Genomic DNA, 20,529 nt, shown 5'->3' with positions numbered 1-20,529 from the left:
TCAGCTACAAGAAACCGTCAGCAACTTTTCACGTACCGTAACAAGCACGATTTATTTTGCAGTGCTGCTCCTGTAAATCTCTACAGTCTGGAAAGGCTGGGGGCACGTACTCTTTCACGTGTAACACGGACGTTAAATCCCTCCTCACTCACCACAAAGCAGGACCCTTTCCCTAACACCCACGGACCGCAAAGGCCATTTAAACACCGAGGCGCCTTTCCAGGCCCGGAGACCTCCCCCGGGCCCGCTCCCCCGCCCGGCCTTACCTGGGTCACGTACTCCGCGTTGATCTGCGACACGGTGGGCGCCACGATCTTCTTCGGCGGGGCCGAGGACGCCGGCGCCGCCATGGTGAGGCCTCCTCGAGCTGCCGGGCACACACGGCCGCCCTCAGCTCGGGCCCGCCGCGGAGGCCGAGCGGAAACAGCCTCCGGGTAAGGAGCAGAGGAGAGGGGAAGCGCTTCCGGGGCGAGGAGCGCTAGAGCGGCCGCGGGGAGGGGCGAGGCGAGGCGGCGGCTGCGCCTCCTGCCGCCCCTTCTCTGTCCCTGCTGCTGGCGGGCGCGGAGCTCACACCCACGCCAACCACCGGGGCGGTGAGGGGCTTCTCACCCCCCTGTTCCCCCCCTGCCCACCCCCCAGGCGGTGAGGGGCTCCTAAAGGCCGCGTTCCGGCGGTCGCTGCCAAGGCCTGTCCCCGGGGCCGGCTCCGGTAGCGCGCCCCCCCCCCCCCCCCCCCCCCCAGCTAGGCTCGGCCGTCCTTGGCAAGGAGCACCTCAAGGAGCTGTTCAGGAGCCTGTAACAGCCATAAAAGAAGAGGGAGGCAGTTAACGCGCCAGGTTGCTTTTCCCGTCACACTTCAAGTGCTGTGTAAATAGGGTGACTCCTTGTGTTTTATCAGTTATTTGTCACTTTGTGCAAAGGTTTTTGTCCATCTACTGTGGAAAAGACCCACTCGTAGTAACATCAAGCAAATGCCACCGAGATCTGAGCGTAGCTCAGCCTGACACATGTCCCCATAATTGGGGAAATCTGTGGAGGAGAGAAGAGGCAAAGGTAAGAGGGAAAAATTACACCCTTACATAAGCCAACAATTTTGTAATGATTTAGAATGGTTCGCAATTAACTCATTCTATTTTGTAAACAGATTAATTAAGGAGGAAATTAACAGACTCCCCAGAGAAGTTACAGTGCTTTGTTTCTGTGCTCATTATCCAGCACCTGCCATTTGAGTACTTTAAACTTCCAGGCAGATACCATTGAAGTCTGCGTGAATATGACCTCCTTTGTTTTGATATCAAGGTGATCTCCATTTCATTTCTTCAAGCAGAGGTTAAACTAAATATTCTTTTTGAAGTTGAATTAGAATGTACAATGGGAATGGAAAAAGTAATGACAGTACCTCAGATAGGATCAGACAATGGCTGCATTCAAATAAATATGCCTATTGTATGCCTTTGCTTTAAATGATCCAGAAAATTTAAGTTTTTACTATGAAAACTAGCAAAATCAAAAAGTTACAAAAGTACCTGTAATAAATCCTGTAAATAACAAGGGTTGAGCGCTGTCTTGTCTGATGATAGAAATCTTCAGAGAGCTCTGTATTTGATGAAAAATGCAAATGCAAAGCAGTTAAAATACACTTAAACCAATGTACCCTGTCTAACACTTAAATTGTGATAAAAATCACTATATTAAGATGCTTCAATTTAAGTTAATCAACCTAGAGGTTGCAGCTTCGTGATTGACTTAGGTTTATCGAAATCTATGCAAATATAACTACCCCTTTTGGTGTCTGCCCTTTCTCCATCACTTAGTACAACTGCTAGCGCTTGCATCCATGCACAGGTGTAGAAAATACAAGGGGAATCTACCTGAGCTCTGAGCAGGCTGTCTGAGACATATTAGCATGTTGGTGCACCGTAGCTGATAACTTTGCTTACGGTGTCCTCTCCAACCTACCTTCCACAATTAGGTGGTTCTATATTTGACCGCCTCAGGAATCAACATACATAGCTTAACGTTTGCATGTATCAGAATAAGTAGAAATATAGCAGCCTGTGAGGTTGGTGGGGAAAAAAAAAAAGTACTTTTACTACCCATAAGTGGACTAGAGGGATAAATGGCAGGGAGGGAAGGAAGTATTGAAGATACAAATCAGTGATGAAAAAGGACAAAGGAATATAAGTTTGTTAGCTATAAATATAGGTTGAAAATATGAAAGCTTCTAAAATTGGCTTTCAGACAGGAGCCAAAAGTTTGACTTGTGTTTAAGGTGGACCATGGGACACTTAGAGACTATGATGATTTCTTGGGATCAGAGGTGACAGTAATTGATGACCTTAAATTTCTTTTCTAATCACATGCTCAAGTGTTGCCTATGAGGTGATATTTTTTTTGGAATTATTACCATGCCAAAAACTAGTCAGGCAAATAGATTTTGGACTTGGTAAATTTTCTAGAATGCCCTTGCAAGGCTAACTTAAACCTTCTGACCTCTGCTTATGATTGACAGATCATCAGGCATGTGTCAAAACCCACAAATTTCCATATGATATCAAAGCTATGGAAGCACAAGGAGGAAGCCATGTTTATCTAACTTTTGGCATTTGGGTGTCCCAGTGAGGAGGTTAGTTGTCTTAAACCTCCCTACAGTCAATGTGGTGATAGAGATCCTTCCAGAGGGCAAATCAGAACTAATTTAAGTGCTCTGACTCATTTTCTGAACAAGCTTCTGATATTGGAAACTAATATTAAATGCCTAATGTGAGGCAATATGATTACATCGCTCAGTGGCAACGTCAAATACAATAATAAAAAATATCTCCTCCCCGTAAATAATGCATTAAATATTTCTCTATAAGGGCTATTGTTTAGTTACAGACTGCTATGATAGTAGGGCTACAAATAAATAGCAACAGTATAAATTAGTGCTTTGGCAAAATACATTTCTTTCAAGCCTCAAGAGCAGCTGAACCTTTTAAGAGGAGCTGTGGTGAGACCAGGCATAATGACACCCAGTGCTGTACCCATGTCCCCATCTGCGACTCTCACCCCAGCTCACAACTGTGTTAAGACTGGTCTCTCAAACGCTACACTCAGTTTTCCCCAGAGTGGAGGCGCGTCTGTCACTTTCCACCCCAAACTGCTTTGTAGTCAGGGGAAAAATAAAACCCTGCACCCCGTCATCCCCACAGCCTTCTGTGAAGTTCTCCATCTTGCTGTACTCATTGACTTAACACGCCAAGAAAATCAAATATTCTTTCTCTTCAAAAATCTGTTAATTCATTCATGAAGACATGTATTATTTAAGAAGTCACACATTTGAGTAGATGCGATTTTCAAGACTATTATTCATTTCTAGGCTGCATACAGTCCTGGTCAATTTATATTCAATGCGGCTTTCTTGCTTAATTAGCTCTTCTTGTTTTGGATGCCTGCCCTTCTATATTATTGTAGCCAGGAAAAATATGCTTTTCTCCTCTTTTTTGTAAACGATACAAGCCAAGGTCATCAATAAGCTGGCCACTGCTTTTATCTCAATGATACGCTCTGGAATACAGTATCGGTGGGTCAGGAAGTATCTAGTGATAATTAGCACGGGTTGATTCTGGCCTGTCTACCTTTTAAATTATTTTAGGTTCTACCAGGAGTCACAGAAATAATTAATTTCTAGCAATGAAAACCAAACAATTAATCTCTAAGGATTTCTAGTATTAATTGACTTTAAGGCTTGTTATTGTTTTAGTGTCTCCATTGAGACATGACCAGTGAAACCTGATTCAGCAGCTACATACTGCTAATATAAAAGTTGTTTCACTTTTTACTGTTTCTCTTTCACCCAGAGAGATTTATCCTTTGAATCCTTTATCTTTCAGCCTCTTAGACATAAAGAAACCCTGCACTGAGAGAGGCAGACTCCGTATGGATACTGTGTTCACCTATGTAAACTCTGGTTGGAAAGCTTTGTTCCAACACAGGTAATAAATAGCAGCACTGCGCTCAGGTTGCAAAATGGCCTTACCTTACCCATTCCAGTCATCAGGTTCCTTCAAAATTATGAACAGGCATCCGCTGACTTGTCCTCCTCCAAGGAAACACTGTGTTAGGGACAGATGATTCCCCATGTGCCTCAGCCTGGTCACTGCAGTAGAGCAGCAGCAATTTCTCCTTGCTCTTTGATCTGGAACAACGGGGGGATGGCTACTATAACAACTCTACTATTGCCTGAACTCCTGTCACTGTGGGAGCAGAGGTGGCGGAGGTTCTCCTAACATAAGATGGAATTGAAGATATCGAAACCTTCTTGCCAGGGTGGGGACTCTGTTCCCTCATAGCTGAGGGCATGCTAACACCGCTCTGATGAAATGGAAAAGCGGCTCACTGGCAGCGTTGTCCTACTGCTCCATGCTTTCCCACCCAGAGGTTATTTTCCTGCTGGTCCACCGGTACAATTTCAAGCTAGGCCTGAAGCTCCAGTGCGTGATCAAGGCTAAGTCTTTGGCCTGCATTACTTCTTGATAGAGATGCAGGGGCCTCTTCCTTCCAAAATCATTGAATGTGGCTGTACTTCTGCTTACAACAGTAGTTTTTACTCTTTTCTATGTATGTTGAATACTCTTAGTGTTTCTCGGACATTGTGGTTACATAACTCAGAGGTGAAGGGAAGTCTCCATTACTTTTTTACAAAGTGAACAAAGTGTGATTGTTCTGACAGCAATATTCTGTATGCAGAAAGTCAAACACACATTAAGTCCTAGAGGCAGATGGCTGAATTGTGCTTTCCCTGTGCACAACTTAAAAATATCAAGGTGGTCCAGGTGATTTTTAATAGAACTGTGCTTCTCAGGACGGAGGTCTAGATATGTGGGATGTATCTCGCTGCTGTATGGGAATTTGTTATCTGGCCTAATATAATTGCATTATACTACATGCATAAGCCTAACTTTGGGGAAGTACCTAAACTGCACACCTGGATACCTTAACTTAGGGCAGATGAATCCCAGCCTCAGAGACATGAAGCTGTATGTTGGGTTGGCTTTCTGTGAAGCAAGGTTGTAAAGCTTACGGGACTGCATCTCTTTAAATTCAGCTTTTCTCTCTTGCTTATTGATTTTTACACATAAACACAAGTTTTTTTGAGAGGTATCCCTCTGAAAAAGAAAGCTCCAAACATGAGAATTTCAAGTCCCACCATGTTTATATACACACTTGCATGTACAGCTTTTCCTCTAAGCAAAGAAGGAAAGTGATGATCAATATGCAGCATTTTGAAATGTTGCAAAGTTATATGAAGTAAGTTTTTGAAAGGAATGGGGGGCATGAATGGCATAGAAATTGAATAGTATGTATATTAGTCACAAACGACCAGAAACCTCCCATGTCTCTTACCTGTTGAAACTATAGAAGAAACATACTGATTTAACCTGCTTTCAAGTAAATAAAATTTGGAAAAGCTTCTCAGAAAAGATTAGAGGAATCCTTCAACATGTAAAAAAGCTTATACACAGTGCTAGGGGTTATTGCTTTCGTTATAGTTTTTTCTGCCTAGCAGTTAATATTCACATAAACTGAATGTTCAGCCTCTTCATTATAGTTTTAATTCAATCATATCGCTTTTACTATTTTATTTATGTGCATTCTTCTAGTCCAAGAGTGTGTCACTGTGTTCATCTCATTAAATATGGGTACTCACTCAGTAAATATGTGTACTTCCACTCAGTAAATATGGGTACTTTCAAAAATGATGCCTCAGTTTAGTAACAGATGCTTCTTAAAATATTTAGAATTTTAAAGTGTAAAGAAGCCGTCAGTAGCATTCTGATTTGTGTATAAATATTTATTTAGCACACGTTCTGGCCAATGTACTGCCCTTGATTTTTGTGCAAAACTTACAGTAACTTCAATGGAAATTCTGAGCTTATGACTGGAGAAAAATATGGTTAATTCAGCAACCCAGCTGCTTTTATATCCCAGAATAGCAAGCAGTGCCTCTAGTGAAGGAGGTGGGGAAATACGGGAGTTTATGTCATTCTTAGCTTTCTGTTGCTGGGCACGCATTTGGGTGACAGCTTAAGTTACAGCAGACTCTGGGCTATTCTAATTCTCTTCAGAGACTTTTAGCTGGGTTCCTACCAACTGAGGCAGGATAGTGGTATGAACATAAGAAACCAATGGCCAGTAAAGCTCTAGAAATATTTGCTAGAAATCCTGTGAGAGGCTGTTACGTGACAAAATTTATATGGGGCAAAAAAATTAATGTGAGATAAATGTTTGATGGAGGAACATGAGGCCTTCGTCACTAAAATGAGATTCTAAGGCAAATAATTTCCTTTCTGCTAGTGCTAGCATGAGAAATGTTATGGGAAGTGGAGTCTATTTGCAGAATCGTTGTAAAAGCAGATTCTCAATCACATATCCTTTCTAACGACACAGAAAAAAAAATAATACAGATTGCAGACAAAACTGAAGCTTATCTAATATGCAGCATAAAACATAATCAAGAGAGAACAGTTCTAAGATGCTGAGAACCAGCTCCAGTCTCCTGAAGCTTTAATCCTTGCCTTCCTCCATATTTTCTAGGTTTTTGGTAGACATTTCCATTAGCATGTCAGGATTTTAAGAGGATAAAATGGCAATAAAACAGACCATCTACTGGAAATAGCAAAATTGACACTGGTGTAACACTGAAAAATAATTTATTAAGTTCTAATAATTTCTTTTACTTAAAAAAAAAACCTTCTACTGTGATATAAACTAAAATATTACACAAAAAAATCATTTTAGCTTATTGGCAAATGGATGTTTTTCCTCTGCTAATTGCACTAGCAGCAGACATGCAATTGGTGCCTGAGGGAATTCTTACAAAGCTATTCCCACTACCCAAGTACCTGCTATTATTAAGACGCAGAGTATAAAATACAAAATAAAGTGCACTATGGCAAACAAGGTTGCTGTCAATGTCAAGAAAAAATCCTAACATGTTTTGATCTTAAAAATTCTCCTCAAATTGAGTGAGACACTTGAGGTGTCTAGAAGACTTAGCAGATTTCTACTCAGTTTAGTAGGACTGCATTGTCATTAACAGGAATCTCGCTGCTCAACTCTATTTCCAGGATCCTCTTCGAATCAAAATAAAGTAGAAATTGAGGAAATCATCTGAGATTCTGTAGCTGAGCAAGCTACTTTTGCTAACACATACAAAGCCTTAAAATTTATACTCCTTAAAGAAATGCACAAATAAAATAACGCAAACGTGCCTGTCGGGAAGATAGTGTTTTCCTTGGTGTCAATAGAAACTGAGTGCAGGGCATTAGCAGTACAAATGGGAAACAGCAGGCATAGTTGGTTTCTTGAGCTTAGGAATAGAATTTTGCTTTTTTATATAGCAGTGGTCACATAGTTCTCTGTATTCCCCTCCTTTGCTGTGCCAGCAAGGCACGTTCCAGTGAAGCAGCCATAGGCAAACCTGAATAGCTATTTCCATATGCTTCTAATACCCTACATACCCAGACCACTTTCAGTGGAGAATGACAGGCCACAGTCTGCACCACAGCCGGTCAACTTCATGCGTCTTTATGCACTCATGTCCTCAGGCCACAGCAGCACACGTGCAACAGCCAGCTCCATGACTCTCCATGTCACATACGGGGTTTCACAGATCCATACAAACTGGGACCAGGGACACTGGAGGGATTTCAATGAAAAGTAAAAATTTCAGCTGCATATCCAAACTACGTCAGGTGTACAGCAGAACCAAGCCACACATTAGCACATCCTGGAAGCAGAGAGGAACGGGAATGGCAGAGTACACAAGTAAAACAGCATTCAAAGACTTGTGATAACTCAGGGCAGACATGACGACATTTTCCTGTTAGAATAGCAGTTTCTGAACAGGAAATGATCAATTCCGAGTGATTTTGTTGGCATAAAGCTGATTTCTCTTTCACTTGCATACACTTTTTTAACAGATGCTAAAAAAATGCTCTTTAAAAGCTGCTTGACAGAACTAGTCATTATCTGAAGAAGTACAATTAATTTGTTCAACCTGGAGAAAGTAAGGTATATGAAAGCACAGAGAAGTCGCTTCTGTAATTTCAATTTTCCTTATGATTACTGCCTCTCAGATACATCTCATCCATAGCCACCAGACCATAAAACTAGGCTATTAAAATAAAACTTGCACTTTAAAAATCCACAAAATCTTGTGCTAGGAATATGAACCGTGACCCCTTTAGTTATTTAGGAGATCTAGGCATTTTGAACATTATTACAAGGGGCCATTAGAAGGACCGAATCCATAGTCTTTATTGATTTAAGAGTCATCCAACTGTACTTATCTAAGTGTTACACGAGTGAGCTACTGCTGTAAGATTATGACTTTCAGAGTCTTACATATATACTAGAAGGCAGCCGGGAAAACTAAGCATTAGATCCAACATCTCAGTTTGAAGCCTAAGCTCTCATTAACTTCAATTAAATTTCTTTTGTGTCTGTCTCCCATTTGCCTCACCAACTTTTCTTATTGGTTCTGGGTATATTAGAGCAGATCACAGACAAGTAAGAAACCAAACACTTGGTTAGAAGCAGCTATAAAAGTGATTAAACAGTTCTTGTGTGGTTTATGATGGCTTTTTTTCCTTTTTAAATTTTTCCCTAGACATATATAAGAATACATATATATATATTTTGCAAGTTTTGACTTTCTGTAAATATTGCAAGGATAACAGCAACCAAAATCATAAACATTTTAAACTTATCCATGGCCACGTTTTCTAGATAGAAAATGGACGGTGTGATCAGTTAATACTACAGTTCCAGTGACCTTAGTATTGCATACTTCATTTGTCTTTAAAAAAAAATCCCTTTTACCTTTCTCTGCTTGTTTTAAAATATTTGACCCTTCTTTTATTCCACAGAGAACTACCTCAAAGCCGAATCCACGCAGTTTGAGAAGTTCTACTGGGGGGAGCTCAATATTAACACAGGAGGACCCACTGTTTTCCTGTTCACAATATGTTTTGGTTCTGTATGTAGTCTTAAAAAAATCCATTACTTCAGTACTATGAGATTGTTACTATTAGCCATCAGCTCATTCTGACAAAACCACAGGCAATGTCTCTGCCACCAAAGATACTTCAAAGATTGATGGTTTGAACTTGCCTTGAAGCATTATGGAAAATGACTAACATACTAATGAACAACACAAAGTGTTATTGTTAGCACTGGGAAAACCATTTTAGCTCAAATTCTCAAAGGTACTTGGATAATTTTACTGTTAACTTCAAAAGAGACAGGATTTCAACCTTAGACTTTTTCTTTCTCCCAACTCTTAGAAACTGCTTTAACCCCTTTCTAGCTAGTTGATGCTATAATCGCCCTAAAATCGTGAATTTATACTGACAGAAAACTTTTCATAAAGAGAGCCAGATAAACAAAGTGGCCCTTACTGCCCTTCTGAAATCTCATGGACCCCAAAGATTACATTAGTTTCCAAATTAATCAGACAGTAACACTTGCCACATACTCATCCCTGAAAAGAAGCTTTCTGTATTACCTTTCCCTCATTTTACTCAAATTGATATATTCAAAACATAGCAAGTTTACTGTTCTTTAAACATTAGGCTCAAACATAGCATTTTTTAAAATGACTGTGACTCCTTAAGAAAGATCTTATTCTCTTTAAACATATTTCTATTTTATTTCTGTAACAAAAATACCTGAAACAAAATCTATTATTCTAACATGCAAAGTTAGTTATTTTGATATGTAGTCTTAGACTTTGCTGCATACTAAATGTTTTGTAGTTTTGAAACTCTGGTTTGCACATAAAGTATATAATAAAAGTACAATATAAATAAAATAGTTTATTACAAGTATTTTAAAAGAGCTCTACAATACACTTTCAAAACATTTTATACAGTATTCTGTCTTTCAATATGAAACAATTCACATAGGGAGAAAAAAAATCTCAATATATATAACTATAGTCATTATTACCACACTGCATTCATCTGTCATACAAAAATCACAGTAACTACAGACTGTTTCTGAGTATCTTTCCTGGTTTTATTCTCTCTGAAAATGGGAAAGAATGACATTTATGAAAATATAATAAAAACTCCCTTTGTCCTTCACTTCATTTATACCAAATACTACAAAGCTTATGGCACAGCAAGACCTAGATAAATCACTTCAAAAAAAAAAAAACCAAACCAGAACCAAAAACCATTTTACTTAAATAAATATGGATCTATTTAAATAGTAAAAAGAATGCCACATATCTTACAGGTATGTTAATTTAGAAATAGGATTCAAAACTTCAGGTTTCAACTATTCAGAAGTTTCATAACAAAGGAAAATATCCTAAAAGGTAGTTTTTTCAGAGAAAAAAAAAGAAACAAACTTCATTCTTGTTCATAATGAATAAACCTCCACTTCACTTAACACTTTTTGCCAGCCCCACAGGCACAATGGGCAAAGCTCTCTACTTACCAGAAAGTATGACTATGGATTCTATTAATACAAAATAAGAATTATTTAATTTGAGCTAAAAGTCATTTTCAGTCTCTTATATTTAATGTCACAAGAACATGACTTCCCGACAAAACTGCTCGTCTGAGTTATTATCACATCTTAGAGAACATTTCTTTTACTGGTGCAATATGTGTGCTAGAAGGAGACTGGAAGAGATAGTAACCCTATAGTAACCATATTAATGATAATTTCTTATCCTCTTTTCTTGCAGAAAAATAGCTCAGTATTGTATGAATTGGCCAAAAAGGCTAGAAAAGGCAAGGGATATACAAAGAAGTGGAGATAATTAAGTGGTGAAATGGATTAATTGATTATAAACCCTGCTCTTTTAGCATTGTCTATTTATACTTTATCATAAAAAGGGAAAAGGTCTAATTCCTCATCCATAGATCTCCAAGCACGTTACAAAGCAGTTAAAAAGTTTTCTATTAACTGTTCTATAACGCCACATCAACATTGTTTCCTCATTAAACTTCTTTTTCCCCTTTTTCTACTTTCTTTTTTACATCTTTTATCTAAAAATAAGTGTTATTTTTTAAAAAAAGTATGAAATAAATACAGCAAGTGTCCTTTTCTTGCAACATATACAGACCCAGAAAAAAGTAAAAGGACTGTTTTTTCTGTATTCTGAAAATTACCTTTTTATCTTTACTTTTTGGATGGTTATCATTGGACAGCAATAGTGTCCTAAAGTACTATATGGGAAAAGGCATAACTTAAAACATCTGATTCACGGAGTACTGCAGATTGCTGCAATGCTATTGATACAGTAAGAAAGTGTATTTATAAATTAAGATAGGAAAAGAAATGCAAAGTGGCTTTTTTGTTGCATGGTGGGTTTTTTTGTTTTAAACATCTCACATTCATCACAAGTTATATCAAGTAGACAGTTCTGAAGAGAGTAAATTAATTCTTCACCAGGTCATCTCCACAACAGGAAAAAATAATCCCCTTCAGTCTGTTGTCCGGTCTCACATAAGCCTTTTAATAATTATGCAACCAAAAACTTGAATATACAATTTCATAGGACATTATCCAGTTTTGATAAAAACAATATATTCTCTGGTTGTTGCTCAGTGGAACTCAGCTTTAAGCTCTCTTTAAAGTGAATAAGGTGATGTCTTTTCAAATGTGGGGCCTGTCTGAAATTTTTACCACAAACTAAACATTCAAACGGCTTCTGTCCGGCATGCATCAGGTAATGTCTTTCAAGCTTAGAAGGCGATTTAAAAGTTTTTAAGCAGATACTGCACTGATACAATTTGTTAACAACTTCACTTTTTTCAGTACCTTCAGAAAAGTCATGCCAGTAGCTGTAACAGCTTTGCTCCGTTTCCAACAATTTACTACACAAATATGGCTGTGTGTTTCTACTGCTGGTGTCAAGAACAAAGTCCCCTGACTCAATTTCAACTTTGATTTCAGCTGCTTGGTTTGACTGAATCGACTCAAATTCTTGAAAGCCAGATGCCCGTGAAGGTGTTTGAGAATAACCCACAGGCTCAGAAGACTTAAATTCAATGTGATCTCCCTGATGATTGAAAAGTTTGTTCAGGTTTTCAAATTCTACCTGGCAAACGGGGCTTTTATAGGGTCTCTTTTCAGTATGGGTGAGCTGATGTCTTTTTAAGTGAGCTGACTGTCTAAATGTCTTCCCACAAATATTACAGCCAAAGGGCTTCTGTCCCGTGTGTATAAGATAATGTCTTTGAAGTTTGGATGAAGACGGAAAGATTTTTTCACATCTGTCACATTTACACACTTTGTGTCTGTTATGTATATTTTTAGCAGAAGCTGAAAAAGCACAGTGAAGTACTTCTGGATTATCAAAGCAGCCATCATCTGATGAACCATAAAAAGCATCACCTTTATTATGCAGTGAATCATCGATGTTTAACATGCTTTCACCAGTAAGCATACCTTTTAAATTAATTCCAAAGTCATGAGGTTGCGGGTGCTCTTGCCTAGGTAGTGGCACAGCAAATGTTCTTTTCATCCGATTACTAAGTGCCTTGTGCATGTCAAGCTTGCTACGGCAATCCTTGAAAGGTTTAGTGGTAGCATACTGATCAGAACGCTGATCTCTAGCTGCAACCAGGTCAGGACTTTTAAAGTGACCCGATTTTATTTTTTTTCTGTCAGTCCGAGAAAAATCTGTTGCCTTTCTTCCAGTACGCTTCAGCTTCGTAAGGATCTTATTTTTCATGCTGACTCTGTGGCTGCATGCTGTTGTACCATTATTTGAGCTTTTGCCATTTCTCAGATAACAACATTTGTGCAAATTTAGAACCTGCTCCGTTTCAAAACACTGTTCACATGCTGGGCACTGAAAGGGTACGATATAAATCGAGTGAACATCATGTGGGTCATTCTCCTGTGACTCATAAGTGTCAGCATTCTCAAAACTATCCCTCTTTCCTTCCAACAGGTTCTGTGGCCTGGGATATTTAAGAGTCTTTGTTTTGTATAAAATATTGGGGAAAGTCTTATTTCTGGCATGGAGCTGTTTGTGCTTTATGAGTTTGCTCTGTATTTTAAATCCCTTCTGACAAAAGCAGCACTGAAAAGGCCTTTCTTCGGTGTGCGTGAGCTGATGGATTTTCAAGTGTGTTGACTGTCTGAAAGATTTACCACATGAAGAACACTTAAAAGGTTTCTGGCCAGTGTGAATAAGGAAGTGTCTTTCTAGCTTAGATCTTGATGGAAATGTCTTGTTACACGATTCACAAGCATGAGTTTTCTTTCTCCTTCTGGCACCATGTAGATGATCTGCCTTCAGGCACTGATGCAGCATCCACCTCTCTTCAGTTGTAAAAGATTTACAGCACATAGAACATCGAAATATGCCAGAAGTGACCCTGTCTTGCTCAAAAGTCACAGAGTTTTCTGCTTGCTTGGTATCATTCTGATAATTTTCATTATGAAGCTCCTGGTGCTTTAAAAAAGTGATTAAGTTTTTGAAGTTCCTATGACAAACAATACACTTAAAAGGCAGGTTATGGGTTAACTGATGCCTCTCCAGGTGGACTAGCTGCCTAAATGTTTTATGGCACATGTGACATTCAAATGGCTTTTGACCAGTATGTATCAGATAATGCCTAGCTAATTTTGATGGAGTTTCAAACTGTTTATAGCAAATGTCACAAATATATGGCTTTTTCTTGGGTATCCTGTCAGCTGTTACACACTGCTGAACTTTTAACATTTTTAAAAAGCAATTACACCTCGCCTACTGTTAATTTCTTCAGATAGGTATTTCAAGTGAAATCATCAATTGCTCACTAAGATGGAAGGCTGTAGAAGCAGCAAGTTTTCTCAGGAGAGATATTCTTAAATCCCACAGGTCCCTAAAATAAGAAAGAGAGTATTATTTTAGCCTGTATTAATACATAATTGCCTAAGTTTGTCTCATTTTCTACATAAGAGACCAAAAGCATCTAGATTAGAATACTCACAGTTTAACTTATCTTAAAGTGCTTTCCTCATAACATGTTAACACGATACAGAAAAACTAAACTTGTTTCTTCTGGAAAGTAGTCTAAGGAATCTGTACTGCAACACAGATATTGTTCAGTCCTGCATGTTACTTCCAAGTAATACCCAGTTCAGCTACATTATATTTAGGTTATATACAAATAAAGCATATTCTGAAAAAATTTCACAAAAAAATTACTGTAATAGATTTGTCCACTACAGCAATAATTCTAACTCCCTGATATAATATTTGTGAAGATGAGAGAAAGAGAAAAGAGCTGGAGATTCTTGGATTTTTTTTAAAAAAAAAGATTAAATGAATACAGTGTTATTGAGAAGATTAACAATACATTGAAACCAAGTACAAAGTTACTATTCAAATTTCTGCATCTTATGAACTGCATCCAGAAGAAACAGTAGTGTAATCATTTCTGCTTTATCTCAAAATGCAAACACCAGAGCCAGTCAGAAAGAGCAACACACCAACCATAAACTACAACCAGAAAGAGGATAACCTCAAAACAAGGATTAACGCAGGCTACATTCACTATCTCACCACAGAGCTAGAATGTCAGAGTTTTGATACCTAACCATGAGTATACTCTGAAGTCGCCATAAATATAGAGGTCGTTATCATAATGAATATTTTAGTCTAAACCAAAATCATGACATAGTTTTAATTTTCCTTGAATTTTCACCAGATGAAATAGGCTCGGGCAAGCTACTGTGTCTCAGCTAAGGCGTAGTGAGTTACAAACAAGAAACAGTAACTTTGCAAGTACCTGAGTGCATGAAAAGTTATTATAATATTCATAGGAACAGATAGAAAGGACCTCAAGCAACTATTTAGTCCAAGCCTTCCACCATGAAGCCAGCTCTCATCTAGACAGCCTCCAAAGTGGTCTTAAAAACTTCCACTGAAGGAGGTGCCTTAACCTCAGCAGGGCTCCCACACTAATGCACCGCCCCCGACAAAGCTTTTCCTTGTACTCAGCTGAGCCTTTCTTTACTACAAAGTTATTTTCATTGTCCTTTCCCCTGTGAACCTAGAAAATAACTAAAAAGTGTTCTGTCACAACTTTATGTATTCCAAGTCTCTTTTCTGTCCCCCCCTTTTTTTTTTTTAAACTAGGAAAATTCTTCCCCCCCCCCCCCCAAGTATTGCTTTTAGGTCCACTTAAAAACAAAACAAAACCAATGAACTGATTGGTCTTTCTAATTGTCTCTGTACTAATTTCAATTGGTCACATCCTTCCTAAATTGCTGCATCTGAGGCAGGTTAAGTATTTCAGTCCACAAGAGTAGTAATAACAACAGAATAAAAATACCTTTTATGGTATTACCTATATCCCCTTATAAAAAAGAAAAGGGATAAGGAAGCAAACTTTAAAGCAACAGCATAATAGTTACAACTTGTAATAACTTTGAGATACACAGTACATTTCTACTAACTATAATTTGTGGTATTTTGATACTACAACTCACAAGTTGTATATTCTTCCTACATACCAGCAGAATAAAAATTAATTTATTCATTGTCTCCAAAAGCCCTGTCTCTTCACAAAGAGTTAATTACTCTAGTTTTTAAAAATTCAGAAATATCTTAAAAGTCCATTCAAAGTCATTGCAAAGAATAAAAGCCTACTGCAATTTAAAACAAGTTACAATGAGATTCAACACATATGCACAAAAGACTGAAAATATCTTGTGAATCAAGATTTTTCTTAAGCTTAATGGAAAGAAACCTGGTCATCTGGTAGGATTGTTCCACCTCTCATAGACGTGCGGGCCTTATTAAATAGTGTCTCGATGTATGCCTTAGATGCAGTTGTAACTACACTGAGGAGTTACCTAATCTTACTGAAATCATTCAGGATAGGCCTTATCAAGCAGTTGATAAAGTCAGCTTTTCCTTTCCTATTCTCTTTTTGCGTAGAATTTTAACAGCTACTCAGTTTCAGTCTTCTTTTGAAGGTGCAAGAACACACAACACTCTTAGGAGACCCCCTTTTCCTCCAAGTTGTTGTCACATCATATGAAGGCAGGGAGTTTAGAGAGAGTAAGTGTGTGACACCAAATGCTTTCTAGTTTGTGCTACCATGAAGTTAGAGACAGGTAGGCTGAGAAAAGCTTCTCTGCTACGCTGGAAGTTTCCGTACAGCTCAAGGCAGCCTCCATTAGCAGGGATGGAAAACCTCCTGAGAAAGAACCATAAAGACTGATGAATTTTAGTTAACATACTGTCATACAGATCTAATTTACACATCAGGAAAGTGCTCAAACAGTATAGTGACATGGAAAGAAAAAAAATCTAAAGTGAAAGACAGCTGTGGCATATTACACAAGGGATTTTGTATTTAGCTTATAAATTTTGTAAAGAGTCTATCTGGTGAATGAGGAAAATGCTCTGTAGTACAAGGTGTCAAAAGCAGAACAGAGCTTCTTGCTGGAGTCTTTTTGCCCTGTGAAAGGCTAAAGGCTCAGATGAGGTGAACTTAGGGGATGCAGGAGAAGGAGAAAGGAGCTAAGAGGCATTACTGTGTGGCCCAAATATATTTTCAAATCCTATTTACTAAGGACAGACTTCTCCACATCTATTTCAGGGTGCTCTGTGCCTTGCACATCTAAGGAATAAACACGCTACTGCAGAAGATCAGAGAGCAAAAGACAAGCTTGGAATTTTGTCTCCTGCCAGCATTGGAAGTACACAGGCTTGTCCTAATTAGAGTCAGAAAACGTACTTCCCTATGTGATAAGGATTTAGTTTGTGGCATAGGTCCAATTTAATATTAAATTAACATGGCTTTTCATCTTGGCTGCAAGGTCATGCAGAAAAACAGAGTCGAGAAGTAACGTAGGCCATTGAAGACCTGGAGTCTAAGTTTGAATGGAAGCTGAATATGCCAACAGCAAGAATGCCATGCACAGCAGGATGCGTAAACAGAAGTAAAGCTTTGACAGCACATAAATCTTCCATACTACTCACTACTGTTTAGAATTCGGCTGCTGTACTCGGTCCAGTTTTGAATACTGTCCTTCAAATTGAGTCAAGTATTTGAACTAATTGGAATGAGTCCAGAGAAGAGGATCAAGAATGATCAGAGCTTAAATGCACAATATATAGGAAAAGATTAAAATAGCTAGGAATGTTTAAGTTAAAATAGAGAGACCTGATTAAAAAGCACAGAAAAAAATCCCAAAACAAAACCAAACCTAAGAGCCATCTGTAAAGAAAACAGAAATAAGCCGTTCCCCAAGATATTTATAGTTGTGACTAGAAACGGATTCAAATTATAGCAGAGAGGATTCAAATACGTTTTTGTCCTCACAGTTACAAAGTTTTTCTTAATGAGCATACAAATAAGTTGTGTGGGGAAATTGCTCTGTGTCCAACACTGTAGGCCTCCAAAAAAGGTTGTACAAACATCTCAAATTCCCACACCCATATAGTTGACCCTATACAAGATGAATATTCTGGCTTTTTTCCCTATAACCCATTAACGTAATTTAAAACAAACCACTTAAGAAATGAAAATGTAAAATATTACCAAATTTGCCACTGAAGGATTCTTCCACATTGTTATTAGTATATCCTCCTGCCCTTGAGATAGGCTAATGCTTATAGCTTTCCAGACACAATTACAAGAAAAATATAATAATAATAAATGTGCAAAGAAACATAAGATGCCTCTTGTAACATTAACTACACAACAGACAAGTGAAAATCTAGCTGAGGGCTGAGACACACACACAGCATGCTGGATTTCCTCACCAGCTTTCCCTAGGGAAAACATTAGATTGCTGCCATTGGGGAACAAATTTCACCAGAAATGTAACCTTCACCTGTAGTTATACAGAAATCAACATCACGCATTACAGTTCCTCAAAGCTAACACCCTCCCGTATTTTCCATGTATTTTTCCAAAACATTTTCTTAATCAAAAAAAAAAAAAATACAGGGCAGAAAAGCTGGCCTGGCTTAAGAACAAACCTGAGCTCTGCTGAAGGGGCTCCAGCGCCCCGGGACTGACACCACCACACCCCCACCCCACACCCCCAGCAAGCCACGCTTAAACCCAGTTAAAAAACCTAAAAGCAATTAGCGAGGCGGCTCTTACAGAAAGCACACCGCCGACAGGCACACAACCGCGGCCGGCTTTCCCCCAGCGCAAAACGGGACCCTTGATGGGGCCGCCACGGCCCGGCGCGGCCCCCCCGGCAGAGCTCAGCGCCGGCACCGGGCGCGGGCCCGGGCCCGGACCCGACACGCTGCACCGGCCGCGACAGGGCCGTAACCGGCCCAGCGCCCCGGCAGCGGTGCTGACCGCCGGCCGAGGGCAAGGGCGGCAAGCGGGAACCCGGTAGGCGAAGAGAGAGCGACCTGAACAAACAGCTACAACACCCCCACCTTCTCATCCCTCCCGGGGTTGCTGCCGCCTAAACTCTTCCCCCCCGGATGGCACCGAGTCGCCGGGACGCCAGGAAACCCGGGCCGGAGCTTTCCGTTCCCCCGTTCCGCTCAATCCGGCCCCGCCTTCCGCCGCTCTGAGGCGCCGGGCCGGGCCGCGGCCGGGCCGGGCTGAGGGGAAGGGAGAGGAGGGCGGCCCCCATTTCTTTTCTCTTCGGGCAGAAAATGCCGCTGTGCTCTGCTGATTAATTATTAGTCGCTGGTGACACGTTGTTCCCTACACATAAGCTACATTTTCATCCTCAGCATGCTAAAAGCAAATGTGGCGGGGTTTGCAACTGAACCTTGCTGGTGGAATTACCCTGTTGTGCAATATGGACCAAACCCTGCGGCCGAAAAGGTCGAGAAGTGGTGCCTAGAAGGGAAAGGGGAAAGAGAGATTTCCCTGGGAAGTCTAAAAAGACCTCGAATAACGTGTGGGCACAAAAGTAACATTTTTGCAGAGTTTTGCCTCCTCTGCAGGAGAGAGGGATCAAACAAGTGCAGGAGCTCAGGGGCTGGTCCCTGCAGTAGCCAGAGCCCCCTCAGTGAGCACAGCTGAGGTGGAGAGGAACGCCAGGCAAAAGGCTGAAAACATCCAGAAAAAGACAGAAACTGTTTGCAGTTGAGTCTTGCGTCCAGTTCTGCGGTCCGCAGCACAAGACAGACATGGACCTGTTTGAGTAGTTCCAGAGGAGGCCATGAAAATGGTCAGAGGGCTGAAGGACCTCTCCTATGAGGACAGGCTGAGAGAGCTGCGGTTGTTCCACCTGGAGAAGAGAAGGCTCTGGGGAGACCTTATTGCGACCTTCCAGTACTTAAAAGGGGCTTATAGGAAAGACGGAGAGAGACTTTTTACCAACACTCATAGTGACAGGACAAGGAGCATCAGTTTTAAACTGAAAAAGGGTAGATTTAGATCAGAAAGAAGGAAGCAATATTTTACAATGAAGGTGGTGAATCACTGGAACAGGTTGCCCAGAGAAACTATGGATGCCCCATCATTGGAAGTGTTCAAGGTCAGGTTGGACACAGCCTTGAGCAGCCTGACCTGGTGAAAGATGTCCCTGCCCACAGCAGGGGGTTGGAATAGATGATCTTTAAAGGTTCCTGCCAACCCAAACCACTCTATGATTCTGTGATTTTACCTCATAAAAGATCAGGCAGATGGCAGAGCAAAGTTGTTTTGGGTTTGCATGGCAAGGTTTTTGTAGCAGGGGGCTACAGGGGTGAGAAGCTGCTAGAAGGTTATCCCACATCCGATAGAGCCAATGCCAGCCAGCTCCAAGACAGACCCGCCTCTGACCAAGACCAAACCCATCAGTGACAGTGATAGCGCATGTGGGATATTGTATTTAAGACAGGGGAAAAAAAACCCTGCATCGGAACAGCAGACGGAAAGAGGAGTGAGAATATGTGAGGGATACAACTCTGCAGACACCAAGGTCAGTGAGGAAGGAGGGGAGGAGGTGTGCCAGGTGCCAGAGCAGAGATTCCCCTGCAGCCCATGGTGAAGACCATGGTGAGGCAGGTTGTCCCCTGCAGCCCGTGGTGAAGACCATGGTGAGGCAGGTCGTCCCCTGCAGCCCATGGAGGTTAACGGTGGAGCAGATATCCACCTCCAGCCCTTGGAGGACCCCATGCTGTATCAGGTGGATGCCCAAAGGAGGCTGTGACCCCATGGGGACCCTGCGCTGGAGCAGGCTTGTGGCAGGACCTGTGGCCCCATGGAGAGAGGAGGCCACGCTGGAGCTGGTTTGCTGGCAGGACTTATGACCCTGTGGGGGACCCATGCTGTTCCTGAAGGACTGCACCCCGTAGAAAGGACCCATGCTGGAGCAGTTCATGAAGAACTGCAGCCCGTGGGAAGGACTCACGTTGGAGAAGCTCATGGAGGACTGTCTCCCGTGGGAGGGACCCCACGCTGGAGCAGGGGTACAGTGTGAGGAGTCCTCCCCCTAAGGAGGAAGGAGCAGCAGAGACAACGTGTGTTGAACTGACCACAGCTGTCATTCCTGTCCCCCTTAGCGCCTCAGAGGGAGGAGGTAGAGACAACCAGGAGCGAAGTTGAGCCCG

General features: G+C 40.7%; 2 protein-coding genes and 1 long non-coding RNA gene across 6 annotated transcripts in view; 1 reads left to right on the top strand and 2 right to left on the bottom strand.

Annotated features, from left to right (window-relative positions):
* The window catches only part of AQR (aquarius intron-binding spliceosomal factor), a 55,540-nt gene extending 55,110 nt beyond the window's left edge, over nucleotides 1-430 (bottom strand). The window contains exon 1 of the mRNA XM_074585035.1: nucleotides 267-430. Coding sequence (XP_074441136.1) covers nucleotides 267-350 — 84 coding nt within the window. The 5' untranslated portion in view covers nucleotides 351-430. The remainder of the gene's footprint in view (nucleotides 1-266) is intronic.
* Nucleotides 431-477: 47 nt separating this feature from the next.
* Nucleotides 478-10,192, top strand: LOC141742529 (uncharacterized). The gene is made up of 3 exons (XR_012586736.1): nucleotides 478-1,052; nucleotides 3,875-3,976; nucleotides 8,915-10,192. It is a non-coding gene; the product is annotated as an uncharacterized LOC141742529 (long non-coding RNA).
* Nucleotides 6,678-18,541, bottom strand: ZNF770 (zinc finger protein 770). 4 transcript variants are annotated; one of them, XM_074585038.1, is made up of 3 exons: nucleotides 18,415-18,541; nucleotides 12,453-13,879; nucleotides 6,678-7,682 (listed from the first exon to the last, which is right to left on the bottom strand). In XM_074585038.1, the coding sequence occupies exons 2-3, from the start codon at nucleotides 13,735-13,737 to the stop codon at nucleotides 7,651-7,653; spliced, it is 1,317 nt and encodes a 438-aa protein (XP_074441139.1). In that variant the 5' UTR covers nucleotides 13,738-13,879; nucleotides 18,415-18,541; the 3' UTR covers nucleotides 6,678-7,650. The 4 variants fall into 4 exon arrangements, with proteins under 4 accessions (XP_074441139.1, XP_074441137.1, XP_074441140.1 ...); XM_074585036.1 differs by lacking the exon at nucleotides 6,678-7,682 and having other exon boundaries at nucleotides 9,843-13,879; XM_074585039.1 differs by lacking the exon at nucleotides 6,678-7,682 and having other exon boundaries at nucleotides 9,843-13,879; nucleotides 18,125-18,460.
* Nucleotides 18,542-20,529: the final 1,988 nt, after the last annotated feature.

Source organism: Larus michahellis, chromosome 4 (assembly GCF_964199755.1).
Source record: "Larus michahellis chromosome 4, bLarMic1.1, whole genome shotgun sequence".
Classification (NCBI taxonomy): Eukaryota; Metazoa; Chordata; class Aves; order Charadriiformes; family Laridae; genus Larus; species Larus michahellis.
This window is presented reverse-complemented; position numbering and strand designations above follow the sequence as displayed.

What these genes read in the sequence shown, in the direction of transcription:
- ZNF770 (XM_074585036.1), bottom strand. Translation starts at nt 13,737, where the DNA reads ATGTTAAAAGTTCAGCAGTGTGTAACAGCTGACAGGATACCCAAGAAA.